We start from the raw sequence: 19,139 nt of genomic DNA on the forward strand, positions 1-19,139 counted from the left end.
TACGGTAACAGGTTTCATTTCTTACCTGACCGGGGAGGCTCCCTGTTACAAACCTTAAGAATAACTAAACTTACAGTACAGCTTGAAATTATTTATCTTGACAAAAATGTGAACAAAATGTTGCTGTTCTCCCAGTAATTCATGCCTGTTCCCTCATCGTCTTGCTGTTGGTTCAGATTGAACGTTGTTTAGGGGGTCAGTTCATTGTCGCCCTATTATAGGCTCGCACTGAAAGCTGTAGCCCAAAAACGTGACATTTACTAGTCTATTAAACCCGTACCAGCAGTGCTGAAGTATGTTTCAACTTCTTGACTGAATGTTGAAGCTGCGTCACTTGTCTGCAGTGGAAGGGTTATACAGTAAAACTTACAAGTTGGATCCAGGTGCATCGCAGACTGTAAAAGAGAAAGGGAATCTTACAACTAAAATTCAAAAATGTCAGTATCCAAGACACAAAACGGGCCGTTCTCATGCTTCAGCATCATCGTTTTAGAAAAAATGCAATATTGTGTTTTTGTGCCCTTCGTTTACCTATCAGTGGTGGGTTTCTTTGTATTCAGTGGTCTTGTACTTTGTGTTCAAGCCGCTGTAAGAGCTTCTCCTGTTCATCAACCCAGTGGGCTTGGGATCACAGCAGACCGGGGAGAAATAATGATTTTGTGTAAATATTTCACATTTGTTTGAAATGATTGTAAATTAATTAATGTTTTGTTGTGAATATTTGAGAAATATAACTTTTTGTGTTTTCAAACATATTTATAAATGTGTTTACAATAACGTGAAACATAACACACAGTTTTATATGAACCACGATTTAGTTTTATATTAAACTATTTTCAAATAAAACATTTGAGTGCGGAAAAAAAATCTTGAAATATTTGATATTTAAAAATGAACTCTCTAGTAAATATATTTGTCCCAGGTTTTGTATATAATCAAAGGAACACACAATTATGAGAATGTTTACCATAATTGGTGCATTGCCAGCCCAGTTGAATTTTTACATAACCCTTTGATCTTCATTCTATGTATATATTTTTTTAAAATAATGTACAGCCAACTGCGCCTATTAAGGTGTGTTTAGAGGTTAGGGTTTTCTCTGTGTGTGAATGCTTGCATCCTGATTACAACTGCAGACTGGTATAGGGTTAATGAACTGTAATGACCCATGCATTATAATGTAATGATAAATAGCCCTTGACTTTTCTTTTGGCTTTTCATTACTCACGTATCCAGTAACTGATGTGATAATCGTTATGAGTACCCAATATGTAATTTTGCTCCATGTTTCACATTATCCTAATATTAGCATATGTATACAGCTTGCTTACTAATAAATCAAAAGTAAGACATTCATACAAATACACTGCCTTCTCAGTGCTATTAAGAGTGGTGCAGTTCAATGCACAGGGCAGTGACAGCCCTAAAGCCAGTTAGCTTGATGTATTACATTACAGCCTTGGACACATTGCCCTCACTCCCACTATAACAAGATCTGTAATTACTCTGTGATGCATTTGGAATATACTAATAATTGTTTTTTTATCGAGGAAACCATACACATTTGTTCAGTGTCGCATGAATGCAGCCTTTCAAGACGAATGCATTTGCCCCTGTTACTATCTCTATACTGAAGTGTAATATACTAGGAGCTATTCCTGCCTTTTCAATGTATTTCCAAAGGGCTTTACCTGGTAGTTTGCTCATTTTGCAAGTATATGCGCTGTGCAATTCTTGCTGCCAGTTCCTTTACTGTTTAATTGAAGTAACCCTTTGTCTTACGCTGTAAGAAACTACCAGCTATACTTTGTAACAATACTTGAGTGTTAAGTGCTTACTTCAGTTGTGACAAGCTGGAGAATATAGCAATGGACATACATTTCCGCGAATGCCTTTTTAAGTCATTAGGCATGCTTGGTGGTCCAGTAGTCTGAGAAAGGGGCTTGTCACTGACTCCCTGTGCATGACCCTCAGCAAGCCGCTTAACCTTGTGATCTGCCCTTCGGATGAGACATCCTACTGTGTCGAGGTCCTATTGTAAGTGACTCTGCAGCAGCAGTTGTGATGCATAGTTCACCCCCTCATCTCTCTGGATAAAAGCGCCTGATAAATGACTAACTAGTAATAATAATACGTTTTAGTCAATGTTTTAAACGCTCATTCACTGATTGCTTGAAGGCAAAATGGGTTTGGTTACATTCTTTGCCAAGCTCATGATGTCATACTAGCTTCTCCTGAGCTTGCAATGGCATTTAGGATTTAAAACTTAGAACAGCTATGTGGAGAATGGCTGATCTAGTGTTGCAGTATTCCTGGTTCCCCATGCTGTGCAGTGCATGTTTAACCCGAACCCAGAGCTGAGACAAGGGAACAGACGCCAGGTCAGATATCTTGTACTAGTTAGCTCATCACAGGGAATCTGCGCAGTGATTGACAGGAGCAGCAGACCACCTGTCTCAGAAGACTTGTTTCTTTAAATAACACAAGGCAGGTCCAACAGAAGGGTGTCCCCATGCATGACCCCCTAGAATGCCACTCCTATATTTGTCTTACAGCTATCAGGTAATCACTTGTGTATGGGGGGGGGGGTAACTGTACATTAGAGTTAATGTATAGTATTTCTGTCTCGATTTTAATTCTTAGTGAGTTCAGGCTAATTGCATTGCAGAGGTGTGTAATGGAAAAGCCAGTATCGGAGTGAGACACACATTTCTGGTTCTGTGAATTCAGTAATCAATTTCCTGGCCTGTCAGTCTGAAATGAGACATTTTAGCTGAAGATTGTGTCAGAATTTTTTCAAATTGGTTTTCAGAACTGCCGTCGCCTTTCTTGATTGGTCATATTTATTTGTTGTCGCTTATTTCTGCCGGGGCGTCAAAGTGATGTAAATATGTCACACAAAATAATATCCCAAAATAATGGTATGGGTTGGGGCTGTGGGGGTTAGAGCTATAGGGGTCTGGCCTGTGGTGTTAGAGCTATAGGGGTCAGGGCTGTGGTGTTAGAGCCATAGGGGTCGGGGCTGTGGTGTTAGAGCCATAGGGGTCGGGGCTGTGGTGTTAGAGCCATAGGGGTCGGGGCTGTGGTGTTAGAGCTATAGGGGTCGGGGCTGTGGTGTTAGAGCTATAGGGGTCAGGGCTGTGGGGTCAGGGCTGTGGTGTTAGAGCTATAGGGGTCGGGGCTGTGGTGTTAGAGCTATAGGGGTCGGGGCTGTGGTGTTAGAGCTATAGGGGTTGGGGCTGTGGTGTTAGAGCTATAGGGGTCGGGGCTGTGGTGTTAGAGCCATAGGGGTCGGGGCTGTGGTGTTAGAGCCATAGGGGTCGGGGCTGTGGTGTTAGAGCCATAGGGGTCGGGGCTGTGGTGTTAGAGCTATAGGGGTCGGGGCTGTGGTGTTAGAGCTATAGGGGTCGGGGCTGTGGTGTTAGAGCCATAGGGGTCGGGGCTGTGGTGTTGGAGCCATAGGGGTCGGGGCTGTGGTGTTAGAGCCGTAGGGGTTGGGGCTGTGGGGTTAGGGCTGTAGGGGTCGGGGCTGTGGTGTTAGAGCTATAGGGGTTGGGGCTGTGGTGTTAGAGCTATAGGGGTTAGGGCTGTGGTGTTAGAGCTATAGGGGTCGGGGCTGTGGTGTTAGAGCTATAGGGGTTGGGGCTGTGGTGTTAGAGCTATAGGGGTCGGGGCTGTGGTGTTAGAGCTATAGGGGTTGGGGCTGTGGTGTTAGGGCTATAGGGGTCAGGGCTGTGGTGTTAGAGCTATAGGGGTTAGGGCTGTGGTGTTAGGGCTATAGGGGTTAGGGCTGTGGGGTTAGGGCTATAGGGGTCAGGGCTGTGGTGTTAGAGCTATAGGGGTTGGGGCTGTGGTGTTAGAGCTATAGGGGTTGGGGCTGTGGTGTTAGGGCTATAGGGGTCGGGGCTGTGGTGTTAGAGCTATAGGGGTCGGGGCTGTGGTGTTAGAGCTATAGGGGTCGGGGCTGTGGTGTTAGAGCTATAGGGGTCGGGGCTGTGGTGTTAGAGCTATAGGGGTCGGGGCTGTGGTGTTAGAGCTATAGGGGTTGGGGCTGTGGTGTTAGAGCTGTAGGGGTTAGGGCTGTGGGGTCAGGGCTGTGGTGTTAGAGCTATAGGGGTTAGGGCTGTGGTGTTGGAGCCATAGGGGTTGGGGCTGTGGTGTTAGAGCTATAGGGGTCAGGGCTGTGGGGTCAGGGCTGTGGTGTTAGAGCTATAGGGGTTAGGGCTGTGGTGTTAGAGCTATAGGGGTCGGGGCTGTGGTGTTAGAGCTATAGGGGTCAGGGCTGTGGGGTCAGGGCTGTGGTGTTAGAGCTATAGGGGTTGGGGCTGTGGTGTTAGAGCTATAGGGGTTGGGGCTGTGGTGTTAGAGCTATAGGGGTCGGGGCTGTGGTGTTAGAGCTATAGGGGTCGGGGCTGTGGTGTTAGGGCTATAGGGGTCAGGGCTGTGGTGTTAGAGCTATAGGGGTCGGGGCTGTGGTGTTAGAGCTATAGGGGTCGGGGCTGTGGTGTTAGAGCTATAGGGGTCGGGGCTGTGGTGTTAGAGCTATAGGGGTCGGGGCTGTGGTGTTGGAGCTATAGGGGTCGGGGCTGTGGTGTTAGAGCTATAGGGGTCGGGGCTGTGGTGTTAGAGGTATAGGGGTCGGGGCTGTGGTGTTGGAGGTATAGGGGTTGGGGCTGTGGTGTTAGAGCTATAGTGGTTAGGGTTGTGGTGTCAGCGCTGTGGTTCTTAGTTCAGGGATACCTATACTGATACCCTTTTGCAGGGTTAGTTACTTTTAGTTTCAATTAAAGATCTTAGTCCTCTCTTATGTTTTGCTGAAAATCACCCTTGTCTTGTCGTGTTCAGAAAGTGCTATATTTAGTAATCTAAACATTTAAGTTTAGCCAGCACGTCAAAAGGTTATTCAAGTATACCAACCCTCTATTATACAAACGCCGAACTTGTGGAAGATGTTCCCCAGATCTTCAGGATTACTGCAGTGCACATTGTAAATGTGGCAGCCGTACCCTCTGTAGTGACACAGTGGCTGAGCTGAGATTTGACCCCAGGATCTCCTGCCCCTCAGTCCTTTGTTTCAACCACAAGACAATCAACACCGCTTTGCGCGAGATGTATTGCAGTCTTGCAAAAATAATTTGTTCCATTGACTGCGTATAGTTCTGCTCGTCCTGTGTGCTTCAGATAGGGTTCACATAAAGCAAAGAGCTTCGTTCTTAATGGAAAACAAAGCAATCCCCGCTTTGAAAAAATGCTTCATTAAACCTCTCCGAGGCTGTCTGGTTGCATTGTGCGAGCTTGTCTGTGTTTTTGTCTGAAGTTGTATTGCATTGTTATGCAGAGCGTGTCTCTAACTAACCTAACCAGATTGATCATTTATCAGAAATAAAAAACAAATATTAAATGAGGCTTGCATGTCCTATAGGAAGCTGGGTTGACTGAACGGTTTGGCAAAAAGGATTATATTTAAAGAATACCAATCGAATAAAAGGGTTGTTCCTAATTAAGCAGCCAGATCACCTTGTGCTTCGTACAAATCCAAACTGGGCATCTGAGTTGGGCAATACAGTTTGCAGTCATTACTTGAATTGAGGAGGCTTGGTGGTCCAGTGGTTAAAGAAAGGGCTTGTTACCAGGAGGTTCCAGGTTCAATCCCAGTTCAGCCACTGACTCGCTGTGTGTGTGACCCTGAGCAAGTCACTTAACCTCCTTGTGCTCTGTCCTTCGGATGAGTTGTAAAACTGAGGTCCTATTGTGAATGACACTGCAGCAGCAGCAGTTGAGATGCATAATTCACCCTCCAAGTCTCTAAGTTGCTTTGAATTGCTTTGAATAAAAGCATCTGTTAAATATTATTATTATTGTTATTATTATTATTGTTAACTCCACAGTGGTGTGTAGGAGGTATTTTTTGTTTCAGCTTGGTGGTGATTTCCTGATTCCTCAATAGTGTTAATCTGTCCCAGCTGTTAAGCTGTCAGTGAGGTCTCCCGTCCGGGTGGGGGGGGGGGTGGGGGGTGGGGGGTTATTGGCACACCCCCAGGCAGCATGCCTCGGCGGATTGCACACATTTATTGGGTGGCACGTGCTTCTCTGTACAGGAATGGCCTGTGGGTTTCTGGACAGTTGGCAAGTGGCGTAAACATTTCTAATACTAACATTAGAACCAAGGACTTCAGATGCCTGTTACGTTAGGGCTGCTTCAGTCTTGTAAAGTTCCTTGTTTTTATCGGAGCTAACAGTGTTAGCTACCTAAGAAGCTTTTTTGTTTTTTTGAAAAATAGATTTTGCGCAGTTCATGAGCAGAGAAACAAATGATACTGCATATTTATAATTCCAGATACCTGTCTGCAGTCAAAACCCAGAGCGAGAACAGCAGCACTGCAGCTTCTAAACCACAGGGCAGGGGCTGACCTCTGTTACATTAAAGGGTCTAGTTTTTTGGGGGTTTGTTGCGTTGTCAGCTTGATGTGTGTTATTAAGCGATTCTTCCTCTGAAGTGATTTTAAAGTTTGTTTCTGTGTGCCCAAGCTGATAAGTAGAATGTATTTGCATGAAGGTTCCTAAGCAATCCATCATTGTGTCAGGACCGCTGCTGCTGCTGCAGTTATTTTAAACCCTGCCTGAAGAACAAAGGTTTGCTAAATGTTACTCTGGGAACTTTTTTCTCCCTCTGTTTTTGTGGATCTTGACCTCAGCAATCCTTGTGCTAACCTGCTGTTGCTTGATATGGGAGGTTTCCAGTGACACACAATCATTTTCCTTGCCAATATGCTTGCTGAAAGTATTATTTTGTATTTGGTTAAGTCCCAGTAATAATAGAGGATGGTCTTTCTGGAATTCACAACTTTTTTTTTCGCATTGCAAACTATGAGAAAACGAATTTTGAAATGTGCAGCACGAATGGTGATGATGCAGCTGGCTTCTGAAAATTGATAAACGAGTAGGAATAAAAAGGTTCTAACAGGCACCTGCATTTCAAGACACCTGTGTGCATGCAGGGTAATAAACCGCGGGCTTCACTTAGTCAGGGTCCATGTTTTCTGAGGGCCCTTACCGGCAGTGGGAAAGCAGCCTGGCTTGTTGTGAATCAGATTTTTCTTTCTGCTTGGGTGGCTACCTGTAATCCCAGCATTTAAATTGAATCAAGTTTCGCTGGGCAGCCAAGTGGTGCAACGTGTGAAATTGTGAGACTACAGAATGACAGAAGGGGGCAACTGTGAGAGAATTGTGTCGACCCTCTGCAAAACCAGTCCGAGTCAGGCGGCTGTCCTGTGACTTTGTACTTCGGAGAGATCTGTTTCTGTTTCTGAAATAAACTCCATTTATTATTTATAAAAATAAATAAGTAAAAAAATGACATTAAAATGGACTGAATGTTTCAGGCGGCTTAGTTGAAATTGGCTAAAACACAGATTTTGACTTTATAAAGTAATGGTCATGGTTGCATCGTTCTTTTAAAAAAAATTAAATCCAACTAACGAAAACCAGTCAGTTTTACAGTCAGTAATAGAATTCTATTTCAAAAGGGTTTTTGATGTCGCTCGTGCCCATGTTAGTGCCTCTCTTAGCTGCTGAGGTGTACTCGCCATTCTTTTGATCTAGGGTATTGTGACATCACTGACATCACTTACAATACCATGGATCAAAGAGTTCCCTATTTACATATTCGCAGGTACGCTAAAACTATGGATTGAGTGGTCTGTTTATAGGCTGTACCATGGTAACTGACCATAAATGATCCAGAGAAATGGAGGCAAACAAAAGGCTCCCTGTCGGGTACACACGGCGTTAGAGAACAGGCTGTTCCCCCTGAGTTTAATAGCAACAACTGTATAGTGCTGGTTGTGGTTTCGAGATGTGCATGTCAGCACTGGAATTGCTGTCCTTATCCAAGGTGAGCGATGGGATGTGAAATCTCCGTAGAATCTGTGTGCTTGTTAGTCAGAGGGCTGGTTTGGTTTGTTTACTCACAAGGAAACGCTCTCTGGAGAGAGCGGATGTTAGAACAGACATGCATGCTAGCTGGAAGCCCTGCTCCAGTTTAATTAGCATGGAAGGTGGCACTGTGAAGCAGGGATGCACATTGAGTGCAATGATTGTTGCACATAACATGTTGAAGAAAATGCAACAGACACACACGGATATCCCTGTACAGTATCGTTGAACAGGTTCTGTTTAATAATAATAATATCTTTATATAGTGCCTTTCATAGTGGACTGCCATCACAAAATGCTTTACAGAGGTAGGCTGTGAACTATTCATTATATGCAGAGTCACTTACAGTAGGATTTAACACCTCAATGCAGGATGGAGCACAAGGAGGTTCAGTGACTTGCTCAGGGCCACTCTGCCACAAAGTAGTCCACTAAATGTTACATAATAGACTCTGGAAAACACACAGTATGTTCACACTCATTCAAAGACAAAGGTCTAATCAACTGATCGAAATACACCAGTAACGCTGTTAAGAAACGGGCCTCGGTTTTGTGTTCAAAGGTTGGATGAAGACTTGTATATATGTACATGTATAGGTATATGAGAGGAAGAGGCAGAGGCACATTTTCAAAGTGTCTTTTCTAATTTTTATGTAAATGCTCGTGGGGCTTTCCTTTGGTACCGAGTTGTGTTATTTTTTACTAGAATACTTGTGTTTACGCGATTCTGCGACTGTCAGTCAAAAGGGCTTTCTGTCAATGAATCCCATTTAAATAGGATTAGAATGAATCAAACCTCAGAGATTCCATTAGCCTGAAAGAAAACATCACTGCGACACTTTAGGCACACAAGTCACTGCGCAGATGTTAGTCTTTTAAAATGCACCGGCTAAAAAAATGATAGTGATGAGCATTAAAAAAAAAGGTAAACATGATGCTAAAACTGTCTTAATTGTGCAATGAGGAGCACGAAACAAGGTTTAAAATGTACTGACAGGTGGGATCTGCTCATCCAGATTGCCAGTTTCCTCCTTGTGATGCTTGAGTCGCTCTCAAATGTATTTTAAGAAGCACCCGTTTTGAACATCAAACGCTCAATTCCTTGTGTAATTTGAGGGGTAAACCACAGAAGCAATTGATGAAGAAAGGCTATTTATTTAAAGAAATTGTTTTTGAAATTCAGGTCCTGAGAAACACTAATTGCAGATTGTTTCCTAGCTGGGTACAGGACAGTTTATTCTCTTTCTAGTTTGTTGTTCGAGGTTTTTTTTATGTGTGTTTGTATGTAAAAGACAAGGGAAAAACAGCCAATGTTCTGCCCTGAACCAGGAATACCATTCATACTTTGCAAATTATTCCAATTATAATCTTTGTTTTTAGCAGTAGTATTGTGAGTGGTAGGGTTACTCTTTTTGAGCTTGCAGTTTAAAATGTTTTTTTTTTTTTTTAATTATTTTTAAAATGAGGCGTTACTATTACCAAAAAATAAATACATTTTGCCACCTCTCACCAAAATGGAATTTCTTTTTAATTAAAGATCAGCAATATTTAATAATTGGTCATTTCATCTGAGAGACTTTCTCCTTCATCCTCTAGCATTTGCCTTTTACAGTTAAACATCTACCTGTCTGTTTTTAAAGGAAGTCTGTTTCATTTTCTAACTTCTGATTTGCAGATGTTCCCTATTTGGCACTGGTCGCGGGGCCTGTCTCTCACTCGGTGAGAACTTTAACTGTTGCTCCTCACAAAGATCTTCTAGACAGACAGGTTGAAAGATAAATATACAATTAGGAGGAAGATCGAGTGTAAGGTGACTCATCTTAGACAGCAGAATTGGTCAATTACCAACACAGTTTGAGATGTAAGTGTAAGCATTCTTACCAGCAGATATTTGCAAAGTTGACAGACAAAAAAGGGGCACTTTATCGTCTTTTGAAATCTTTTAAAAGAAGAGCCCTCCCTCCTTCCCCCCCTTGTCCCATGGACAGCGCTGGCAGGATGACCCCTGCCTAGTTATCTGTTTCTTCCCCTGGCTGTGGCCTGAGACGCACGGTAACCAGACCTGGCCTGCTTGCCTCCCCGCCCTCTGGCCTGACACAGTCTACCTTATGGATTTAAGTGTTTCCATCTGTTCCCTTCATCTCCTCTCTCTCTCTCTCTCTCTCTCTTTCTCTCTCTCTCCTCTCTCCTGTCTCTCTCTCACTTTTCCATGTGTGCGCGTGTGTGTGTGTCTCTGTCTCTTTCTCCCAGCCCCCCAGCGAAAGGCAAAGTTTGTAGGAAGCCCTTGAATACCAGAGTCTGAGCTTCGCTCAGCATCCCTCACCACCTCCTCCTCCTCCCCTGCCAAGAACACAGAGCTGGATGCATACCGCCCCAGTAAGCATGGTGACAGCTCTGTTGTGGTGTCCTGTTGTTCTGTGAGGCACGCTTCTGATCCTAATGAGCTCTTGTGCTTGTTTTGTCTTTCCATCCCTAACCCTTTCGCTGTAGGACTGACTGTTATAACAGTGTGTTTTTTGTTTTTTTTTATATTCTATCTGATTCTCTTATTTATTTTTAAACCTTGTTATCCAGGCGGCTCCTTTACTAACAGGATTAGTGCGTTTCTTGGGTTTTCGATACAATAATACAGTTGGCTTTTAGGATTTTTTATACCATGGGAAATCTTAATTGGGTGTATGGTAGAAGACTCAACGATAATATAGAGTTCTGTACCAGACACTGGCAGTGACGGGGGGGGGGTGTTTTTGTACCTGTTTGTTTACCTGTCCAGTAAGAATGATGTATTCCCTACAATAGGGAGCTGGATGGGTAATGTCCTGCTTATTATACTGAGGCAGTCCTATTAGCATTAACTTTCAAACTGCAAGGCAAACGGTGAATTAAACTCTGCAAGCATATAGCTGAGAACAGGTTAAGCTGCTAAGCTCTTGTTTAGCCTTCACTCTTATGTGTTTTTAAGCATAGCCGTTGACCGCTTGTCTGCTGTACTGACCTCGGCAGTTTTTCTGTCTGAGTAATATGTTTTTTGTTCTATGCAGGTTTTACTAAAAGCTGCTCCTTTTTTTTTTTTAATAAACGAGCTGAAGGATTTGCGATCGGCCCCCATCTGAATTTAATTCCCCCCCCCCCCCCCCCCCCCCCCCCCCCCCCCCCCCCCGACCATGGCAAGCTGGCATTGCTGATATTATGCAAAAAAAAAGGTTCAATACATTTCTGGGCTTTTTCAATTTTGAGTCTGCATATTGTTGAAAAGCTGTTTCCTAGGAAGTCGACACCAGCAAATTCAACTGTATTGAGTTTCAAGAGCCTGCAATTTCAGTATAACAATTCTGAGAGCATTCTGATTGAATACAAACCGCCTATTTGCTGGCATGAAGCTAATACATTCAGTTCGGAGCAATGTGTTCTGAGTATTTCAGAGCGATGCAGGGCAGTAGCAGCAAGTTCAAAGCAAAGGAGGAATGCTGTTACAGGGATATCAGTACCTGCAAAATACAAGTCTGAGAACTCCATCCACATTTGGCATTACGATTCTGTACCACGCATTGGGATCATAGTGCCGTTCAATTCAGTAGAAACAAACAAGGCAGCTGTGGTATCTTAAAGCCTGGAAATTCAAAGTCCCGGCTACTTCAGATTTCAGGACCAGCAAATGCACTCAGATCAAAGCTGGAGACAGTGCAACTGCTTTGCGATCAACCTATGGGCTATAAGAGAGAAGTTAATGCAGAACCCAGAGCAAGCAAGTCGAATACAGAAAATGCTAAACTAACCTCCCAAAGCCAGTTGATTTAGTACAGAGAACTCAATACAGGTGCTTCAGAGCTGGGAAAATTAGTTTTTTGAGGCTTTTATGGCATTCAGTGTTTAAGCACATAAAACATTGCAAGAAGACTGGAGATCAGTCAGTGTTTTTGGACGGCGGGACCAAGGCTGGGTAGCGAAATGCATTTCAATTTTTAAATCTGGATTTACTTATAGCAGCTTTTAAAAAGAAGGAACAAAACAAAAGCTGCGATAAAGATAACAAATGTTTCAAGGAGTTTAAAGCAAGTTGAACTCAGGCCTCCAGGGCTGAAAGGCTAGTGGATTAGCCACTGCTCCACCGCCATTCAGTAGAGGCAGTGTGTGGCACACTCCCCTAGGGACTGGCTGTCAAGGCAACTGATCACTAATACAAATTCCAGCAGCAATTAAGAGGCACTGTCCTTATCCTTTTGTAAAGCCTGGTTCCATCTTTGAAACAGCAGGATGCTAATTCAGGGGGCCAATTCACCCAGTCATGGGTGTAGTTCTTTCCACACTAGAGCGGTAATTGTGATTGAAGTGTCAGACAGACATTGATATATTTAAGTGTTCTCTTTTTTTGTATTGCTGTGCGAATACAAGGATGCGCTGGTAAGAGAATGCAGTCTCATTTTGTAGTGCATGGTGCAGAATTGCCTGAAGCGCTGCACTAAATGTGAATTTGAGAAGTCAAAAAATAATAATTTGAATGTAGATAAATAAACAGATAAATATTGGTGCCCTTGCACGGTGGCATTTCAACTCCTAAAACAGCTGATGGAGTGCTTTGTCCTTTGGTGTTGCAGATATGTACTGATTTCACGCCTAGTACACTACTGCAAAATGAGAAATCAAATTGCTGAAAGTATATCGGTGCAGTTAATGTGTTGTGATAGTTATATTGATTCATACGTAGATCCACATAAACAGACTCACTCATTTACATACACTGAAATGTGACTTTAGAGATTGCAACAGTGTTCAGCATTTCAAAAAGAATGTATCAGTCCTAACATTTGCTGTGGATGAGTAGTGTATGTACAGACAGACAGGCAGGCAGGCAGACAGCCAGAGATTTACATTCAAATAACATTCAACACCTTCTCTGCAAACAGACCCTTGATTTCAACTCCTGGGCTTATCTGGTAGCGAGAGGGAGGCGGAGATGATGAGTGACAGGGCTGGAGCAGCTGCTCTACTGAGCTCAGTCCCAGCTGCCTCCAGTCAGAGCTGGATCAGCAACAATCATAGGGAGGAGGGGCATGGGTCAGGAGGGGCAAGACCCAGTACACCCCCAGAGGCCAGTGCCATCCCTCCCCATGAAGCACAACACCCCAGCCAGCTTAATAGAGCTTTGGAAACCATCCACTTTCTAACCAGCAGGAAGAAGATACCACTAAAAACCTGGCTGCTTTGGCCAAATCACCTCCCCTTTAACGTGATGTTCTATTTTGCTTGTTAATTTGCCCTGTTCTGCAGTCTGTGAAACCACAAGGGTCAGATTTGAAACCGCGGGGTGGAGAACCAAAGAACACGTGAAGTAGAACGGAGACTGTGAAATGATTGCATTACCAGGGAAACATTATTGAGTGAATTAATTTACAAACGACAGTTCTACTCTACAGGTGACTGTCATTTGCCTTTGTGTAAAGTCCAGTTGTAGACTGGATTGGAGCAGCACCTGTCTGATTTTTAGACTGGTTTCATGGTTCCCAGTTTAAACAAAGAGTCTGTCTGACTCTGCAGCCCTTGTCTTCCTGTTTCAGTCCACAATCGCTTCAGAACACTGGAAGACTTCAATAGTTCCATGTAAGGCAGGTGACAAGAGTGGTCTAGGGTTCCCTGGTTTAAAATTAAAATAAAACATGCTTCTACACAATGCAGTCCAAACCCAGAGACCCCACACATCAGTCGATACCATGAGCACTACCAAGGGAAGGTTAATGTGTGTTATTTGAAGTAGCCGAGACGGGAATTATATTACAGTAATGGTTTAATTACCTGCCTCCCTGCCACCCAGCCTTTCCAATAAGCTTTGGTCTCCAGAGTCAAATTCTTGGAGAGCAGAAACCGGAGGTGGGTAAGAATTCCACAGTGCACAGATCGTTTCCATGACAACCATCTGTCTTGCCATTTAAGTGTGGTAGAATCAATATGGGCGGCTTTAACAGAAGAGAAAAGATGTTCTATTTTTTTTGTTTTATTTTTAAATAAACGGGCTAGTGGGATTTGAGTCAGTGATTTTCTTTTTTCCTTCCCCCCACCCCCCCCAAGGTGTATTGTTTTAAATATAGTACTGGTGTTTCATAGACTTCATTCATAGGAATTCTGTTGCTCTTTGAACATGAATGTGAGATTGTACACCTTGAATATGACAGGATTCTGTAAAATTCTGTTTTGAAAGGCTGTACGACTTTGTAAGCATGTTCAACAAAAACTTTTTTTGGGGGGGGGATTTTTATTTTTCTGTTTTGCAGCCCTTGCTGTGTTTGACAGTTGGGGTTGGCATGGCAACCAGAGCCTCTCCAGTCAGAGGTCCTTCCAGGGTGTGATACTGCTTTCATTTTAAGCAGGATTTTCATGTGCAATGTCTGTGAAACATGTAATCTATGTTCAGTAAATCTATACAGCAATGTGGATGTAGTCTAACCTACTTTTAGAAGCGGAGACCTTGTTAGAGATGGGCCTTAAAGCAAAGACTATTTCACTGAGAGCAATTCTATTGTAATGGAATAGAACTAGAAAGAATCCATTTAGCTTCAGGATAGCTCTCTTAAATTGTTGTTCTGAGTTAATGTCCTGCTAGTGTCATAATGTTAAAACTGTTTTATTCCTCTCTGAAAACCATTTGCCTTTGCAATTGCTTCAAAGTAGAGGGTCTTTGTGTATGTACTGATATTACTTCTGCCAAGCTATCAAAGCCAACGTTTTTCGAGTTTGTATTTTTAGGGTGAGAAACTTTGTTCAGTTAGCCGAGTCTACACGTTCGCAGCTGTTACGACAGGCTGAGCTCTGGGCGTGTCGCTGCAAACCGGTCAAACCTGTCCATATCTACGTTCATATCTGTAGTTAGAGACTATCCTGGAACACGGATCAGAATGCCAGATTGGGAATTTTGGAAAACGGAGACCCTTTTCAAAGCTGTGTTCCCAAAGAATGAACCCTTTCTCTGCTGCTCAGACCATGAATATTCACTGCTTCCGACAAAACATACGGTAACCCCTGGTAGTGTTGTGTCTGCCTCCTAGTTCACCCGTAACTAAACGCTGACGCCTTCATCTGTGTTATTATTAAGAGCTAACACTTTGAAGACATTAGTCAAAATTTTGGTCTGAAACTGGAGAACTAGTCAATTCACAGTTCAGTATGGTAAAAACCTCAACAGGGGCAGGGGGGAATTAGCTTGCAGCCTTTATTATTGGCTTCTTATCTCAAGCCCTTTGGGATTGGTGTTTGTGTTTTTATACTCTGGGTAAAGCTTAGTCGAAGGATATGAATTCCCTAGCTATTCTAGAAAAGGTCCGACAGGCCGAGGAAACTTTATTTACCAGAATGAAGAGGAGATGAGCAGTGTCTGGGAAACAGTGGGTGGGGGGGGTGGGGCCAAGGCTAGAGAAGGTGTGGCTTAACCCCTCACCCCACCCCTCCAAGGTCACACACACACAGAGTCGGGGTGGGTGAGTAATTGAGGAGCTCCCAATTCTAGCCACTTGAACAGAACAGCCTCATCAAATGAATGGCTGTGTCTTGACCTCTACTGTAGAGATGTGTGTTTCCTCGCCAAACCCTCATAAATGGCCTTTTCTTTCTACAAGCTTTGGAGTTCCCTTCCACACCGTGAGTGCGATTTGCTATCTGGAATTTGAGCAGTCTCTGACAGTATACTGACAGTTGTTCAAACTGGCTTAGCTTTAGTGGTTGTATATCACTGCGTCAGTTGGTGTGCTTGGTTGGACGTTCTGAACCTGATCGTTCTCATGGAATTGCTTTTATTCATTTTGATGCTGTTGTTTCTTTTTTCAAACAAGAAATAGGGTGTAGGCCACAGAAGGTCATTCTGATTGTGAAGAGGTAACGTAGTACAGGTGGTTGTGTACTACTAATGTAAATGGATGCATATTTATTGTCTTTTGCAGTGACGATCTTTAACTGGATCCAACAATATTTGGAACTTGAATAAATGGGTAGAAAAAAAAAGCTGCTTTTAAGTTGTACAGGTTTGGGAATGTGTGACTTTTTTAAACTTGAAGGTTTAGTTCTTTTTTTGGGTCCTTAAAAGTATAAGGCAGCAGCTTGGTGGTCCAGTGGTTAAAGAAAAGGGCTTGTGACCAGGAGGTTCCAGGTTCAATCCCAGCTCAGCCACTGACTCGTGTGTGTATGTGTGTCTAAGCATGTCACTTAACCTGCTTGTGCTCCATCCTTCAGAGGTCCTATTGTAAGCAACTGCATTAGTTTTTTGATGCATAGTTCACCCCCAAGTTTCTGGAAGTCGCTTTAGAAAAAAGCCTCTGCTAAATGACTAATTAATAGTAATAGGGTTAATAGAAGACTGTGATACTGTGTTACTGTGAGCAATGCTAATGAACGTATCTTTCTGTCTGTCCCGCAGGCGAGTCAAACCAGGAGCTGGGGCCTCCTCCCTCGGTCGATGAGGCTGCGAACACTCTGATGACTCGCCTTGGCTTCCTTCTGGGAGAGAAAGTGACCGAGGGACAGAGTGAATCCCAGTACAGCATGGAGGAGCAAGAAGAGAACCAGGTACGGGCAGGAGGGAAGAGGGAGAAACAGAAGCAGCAGCTCGTTTGATAAATTACTTAACAGGGTCGGTTCGGAGCGTAAAGTGGGCAAGAATCGAACACAGTTGAAAGGTTTCCTGTCGCAAAAGGTGGCGGGCACATGCGTTCTGTGCACCAACTTTTGCTTTGTGTCCAACGGTAGATTCAATTGAAGAGAGAAATGAACAATAATCCCTGAAACCCAGATTCACTGTGTGATCCTAACAGGTATGCTCCCTGTGCTCTTTTCACACTGAATGATTCATTGACCACTCTGGATCTCAGCTCAGCGTGGAATGGGTTGGGAAGCTGTCAGCTTACTGGAATGCATTTGGCAACAGTGTGTGCACTTGGTCTTGGCTTGAGATCAGTGACTTATTGTCCTTGCATATCCTGCCTGGGTCAATTCCGTTTTGCGCTAGTTTTTCCCCGCAGCTTATAAAGCTTTACAAGACTTTCAACATGAAGTAGTGTTTGGAGGGCAGCCGCTGTTGGTTTTTATTACAGGTAGGTAGAAGACTGGAAAGAGTTTGAAGCTTTTCAGAGGTGCTCTGTTATGAACAAGCGGTCTGTTAGCCGTGTTGTTACTGTTTGTTCTTGCAATTTCCTCTCACAGGTCGTGTAGCACAGATGCGTGCTTGTTTTTAAAAACCCAGTTGGAGGGAATCGATAAGGGAATAACATTTTAAACTGAAATGGAAATTCTGCGAGTGGGGCGAGGGAGGCTTCTAGAAACGTGGTACTTAATGTCGATTCCTTTTTGGAGCTTGTTTCATCTTTTGAATGCCGGTTTAAAAACCGCATTTTGGTTCTTTATGTTGCCTTGACAGATCTTTTTTTTTTTTTTTTTTTTTTTTTTTTGAAGGCTTTGATTCCAGGTTGCACCCTGGAGCGTACCTTCTAGACATCGGTTTCCTTTTCTGTAGCCTGCATTCTGGCAGTTATATTGGAAAAGGTGTACCTGAGGGGCTGACGAAGAGGGCGTTCTCGGGCCCGTCTGTATGCGAAACAGACAGTGTGTGCAAAGCGATGGCAGCTATCGGACCAGAGTCCCGGTGTGGTTACTAAGAGAGCTTGTAACCCTTTAGATTAAGAGGACTAATCTTAGATGTGGACACCAAAAATAATACAATAGAAATGTTTTTATAGAATGCCCTTTACGCCGTAGCACCGCAGAGCGCTGTACAAAATGAAAACTAAACGAGAGAGCTTGCATGTACAATACACTCTCAGCTACAAAAAGTTTTTTTTTTTTCTTTCAATTTAGACTTTAATAAGAATCCAGTGTGTCAACCTACCTGATGTCAACTGTAATAGAGTTCCACAAGCAAGGAACACAACAGCAAAAAGCACCAGCTCCAGCTGAAAGTTTTGCATTTTCTTAACCTCAAAGAAAGAACAGGAATATACAAAGTGTGTAGTTCTTGGAGACAGGATGGTCCTAATCAATGAATCTGTGAAGGAAAGTGGAAACTAGAGTTCAGCATGTTTAAGGACTGATAGAACCAAGGCTTTCAAATACATTTTCATTGAATTAGGACTGGTAGTCTTTCCAGGAATCTGCAGATTTACCTTTATGCAATATCTGTCTATGGTGGCGCATTTGAAAAATGTGTGTTACGTGATGTTGCTAATGCAAATATTAGGCAACAATGCAGCAACTTAAACAAAGCGAAGTACATGGGGTTTGACAATGACAAGCGATTTTTTGTCTGCAGTAAATACAGGCCTGGGTCCACACATGTCCTCACATCTAACAGAGTAATACAGGCCTGGGTCCACACATGTCCTCACATCTAACAGAGTAATACAGGCCTGGGTCCACGCATGTCCTCACATCTAACAAATTAATGAAATGCTGTTCCAGTTTCTGATTGGGATTCCGAGCACAACGCTTGCTGAAAGGGACAAGAGATTAAATCTTTCTCCGTGGCTGTGATGGGCTAGACACCAGAGTGGCAGGGCCGTTTCTCATTTTAAACGATCGTAATTCTGAAACATCTCATTCGCGGCAGTGTGAGGGAACGGGTGGTGTGAGAAGTAACTCGCCTTTTCCATAATTGACGTCACTGCTTGTTTTATTTATGTGGGAGGGAGGGGTTAATGAAAAAAGATGAGCCCTCCGCTCCACACGCAGGTGGAATTGATGTCAGCTGTGCTAATGCGAATCACACAGGAGCTCAGGCACCAGCTGTTATGGCGATCGCTGAACTGCTGTGTCAGGGCCGTAGGCAGATGGATTGGATTCAGGTTATCCCTCCACAGCAGCACCTGTGCGCAGTGATGCGCAAAAGGGGTTACAGACTCTGTATTTTGCACATCTCTACGGGCAGTACATGGGGCAGCTCAGTGGAAATGCTCTTGTCATGGGGGTGTTGGCTTTCTTTCACTCGTGGGACCTGCTTCGAATCTGGCCAGGAAGGCCAAGCAAAATGAATCTCGGTATCGTTCACTGGCTATGATCTTTCTATTGCCTTCCGGTCCAGGAAGTGCATCAATCCCAATGTGCCTGGGGGTCACTAGCAGATTGGCTGCAGCCCCTCTTTCCTGCACAGTAGAGGGGGGCTGGTGTTCGTTTTAGCAGGCAGGGTCTCTTGCCGCGTGCCCCTGTTTTAAGACACCATCAGGCAGCTCAAAGAC

At 43.7% G+C, this 19,139-nt stretch overlaps 1 protein-coding gene across 6 annotated transcripts in view; it reads left to right on the plus strand.

Moving 5' to 3' along the window:
* The window catches only part of LOC121323897 (protein TANC2-like), a 136,620-nt gene that overhangs the window by 86,481 nt on the left and 31,000 nt on the right, over positions 1-19,139 (plus strand). For all 6 annotated transcript variants that reach the window (XM_041265219.1, XM_041265223.1, XM_041265220.1 and 3 more), the window contains one exon: positions 16,334-16,482. In XM_041265219.1, coding sequence (XP_041121153.1) covers positions 16,334-16,482 — 149 coding nt within the window. The remainder of the gene's footprint in view (positions 1-16,333; positions 16,483-19,139) is intronic.

Source organism: Polyodon spathula, chromosome 12 (genome assembly GCF_017654505.1).
Source record: "Polyodon spathula isolate WHYD16114869_AA chromosome 12, ASM1765450v1, whole genome shotgun sequence".
NCBI classification, from domain to species: Eukaryota; Metazoa; Chordata; class Actinopteri; order Acipenseriformes; family Polyodontidae; genus Polyodon; species Polyodon spathula.